The 1,238-nt window shown below is 51.9% G+C and overlaps 1 protein-coding gene across 1 annotated transcript; it reads right to left on the bottom strand.

Moving 5' to 3' along the window:
• Positions 1–243: 243 nt before the first annotated feature.
• Positions 244–1,010, bottom strand: LOC146181387 (alpha-crystallin A chain-like). Its single transcript, XM_084576434.1, has one exon. It carries the CDS (start codon positions 930–932, stop codon positions 402–404), a length of 531 nt encoding a protein of 176 aa, XP_084432560.1. The 5' UTR covers positions 933–1,010; the 3' UTR covers positions 244–401.
• Between the last annotated feature and the right edge of the window lie 228 nt (positions 1,011–1,238).

The following is a 1,238-nucleotide window of genomic DNA, read 5'->3' as shown; positions in this document are numbered from 1 at the left end:
TCCCCTTAAGTGTTCCGTACTTGTTGATATATTATATATATATATATATATATATATATATTTGCGATAATTTCAGGCTGCTGACGTCTTCTTAGAGGGAAGCGACAACACTACAAACATGCTACGAGCAAGCTGCGTTCCAAAAACGGCGCCATTATATGCGCAGCTATTCTGCGTAGCGGGCCGACAACACCGTCTGCAACGTATGCAAACAATGTAACCGCCAGAAAGAAAAGACTGTCAGAAAGGTACAAACCTTTATTATCAAATGCGATGTCATATGCACTAGATGAACACTTCATGTAAGAGGAATGTAACAGGTCGGGACGACCAGCTGAAATTGCTGCTTTGCAGTTCTCTGAACACAACTGAGCTTGTCCACACACCGGCATTACAACAGTTCATTTCTTTCCGACGTCGCCGCTAGCACCCTCATGCTTGATAGCAATGGGAATGGGCCTGGCCTCTTTCTTCGGGGCGTTCTTGCGAGGTGCCTCCAAGGCAAGGAGCCCGTTCGGCTTGAGGTGGCATTTCACGGACTGGGGATCCACATCTTCGGGCAACACGTAGCGGCGCGTGAACTCCCGTTTGATGTAGCAGCCGCGGTCGTCTGACTTCTCTTCGTGCTTGCCATGGATGACGACGCTGTTGTCCTGCGTCTTGACGGTGATCTCCTCCGGGGTGAAGTGCCGGGTGTCAACCTGGATGGCGAACTTGTCCGGAGTGCAAGCAACAGACGTGCCCTGCTGGGCAGGACAAACGCTTCCTGACGACTGCTGGTGACGGGGCTGGATGTAAAACCGCTGGTGGTAGTAAGGGGGATCGAACAGCTCACCGTCCAGGAAAGAACCGCCGAAGTCGTCGTCCAAGAAGCGTCTCATCAGGTCAGCGGGGCCCCAGGAGCCGCGGCTCAGCAGTGGGAACAGAGCCATGATACTGGAGTTTCAACTTGCAAAGGTTCAGTGAAGCAGAAAAAGCATCGAACGCTCGGTTCAATCTAACGCTCAAAACGGCTCGGCGCGCCTTTTATACCCTTCGTTTTTTTTTTCTGGAACGGCATTCGAGAAAGTGCGAGAAATGGGGCAGCTCACATGATGCGATTGGTCCACTCGAGTCACGTGGTGCGTTCGCTCTCGCGGTAATGGGCGTGCCGCTGAGGTAGGCTGGCGCGAAATTTGGAGATTATTCTGGAACATTCGCCGTGCGTTGCAGATATGGTTGCGCTGTGATTGTACGTT

The sequence above is a fragment of the Amblyomma maculatum genome, chromosome 8 (genome assembly GCF_055883805.1).
Source record: "Amblyomma maculatum isolate TAMU_Amacu chromosome 8, ASM5588380v1, whole genome shotgun sequence".
In the NCBI taxonomy this organism is placed as follows: Eukaryota; Metazoa; Arthropoda; class Arachnida; order Ixodida; family Ixodidae; genus Amblyomma; species Amblyomma maculatum.
This window is presented reverse-complemented; position numbering and strand designations above follow the sequence as displayed.

Coding starts and splice junctions, on each gene's coding strand:
- LOC146181387 (XM_084576434.1), bottom strand. CDS start 932: ATGGCTCTGTTCCCACTGCTGAGCCGCGGCTCCTGGGGCCCCGCTGAC.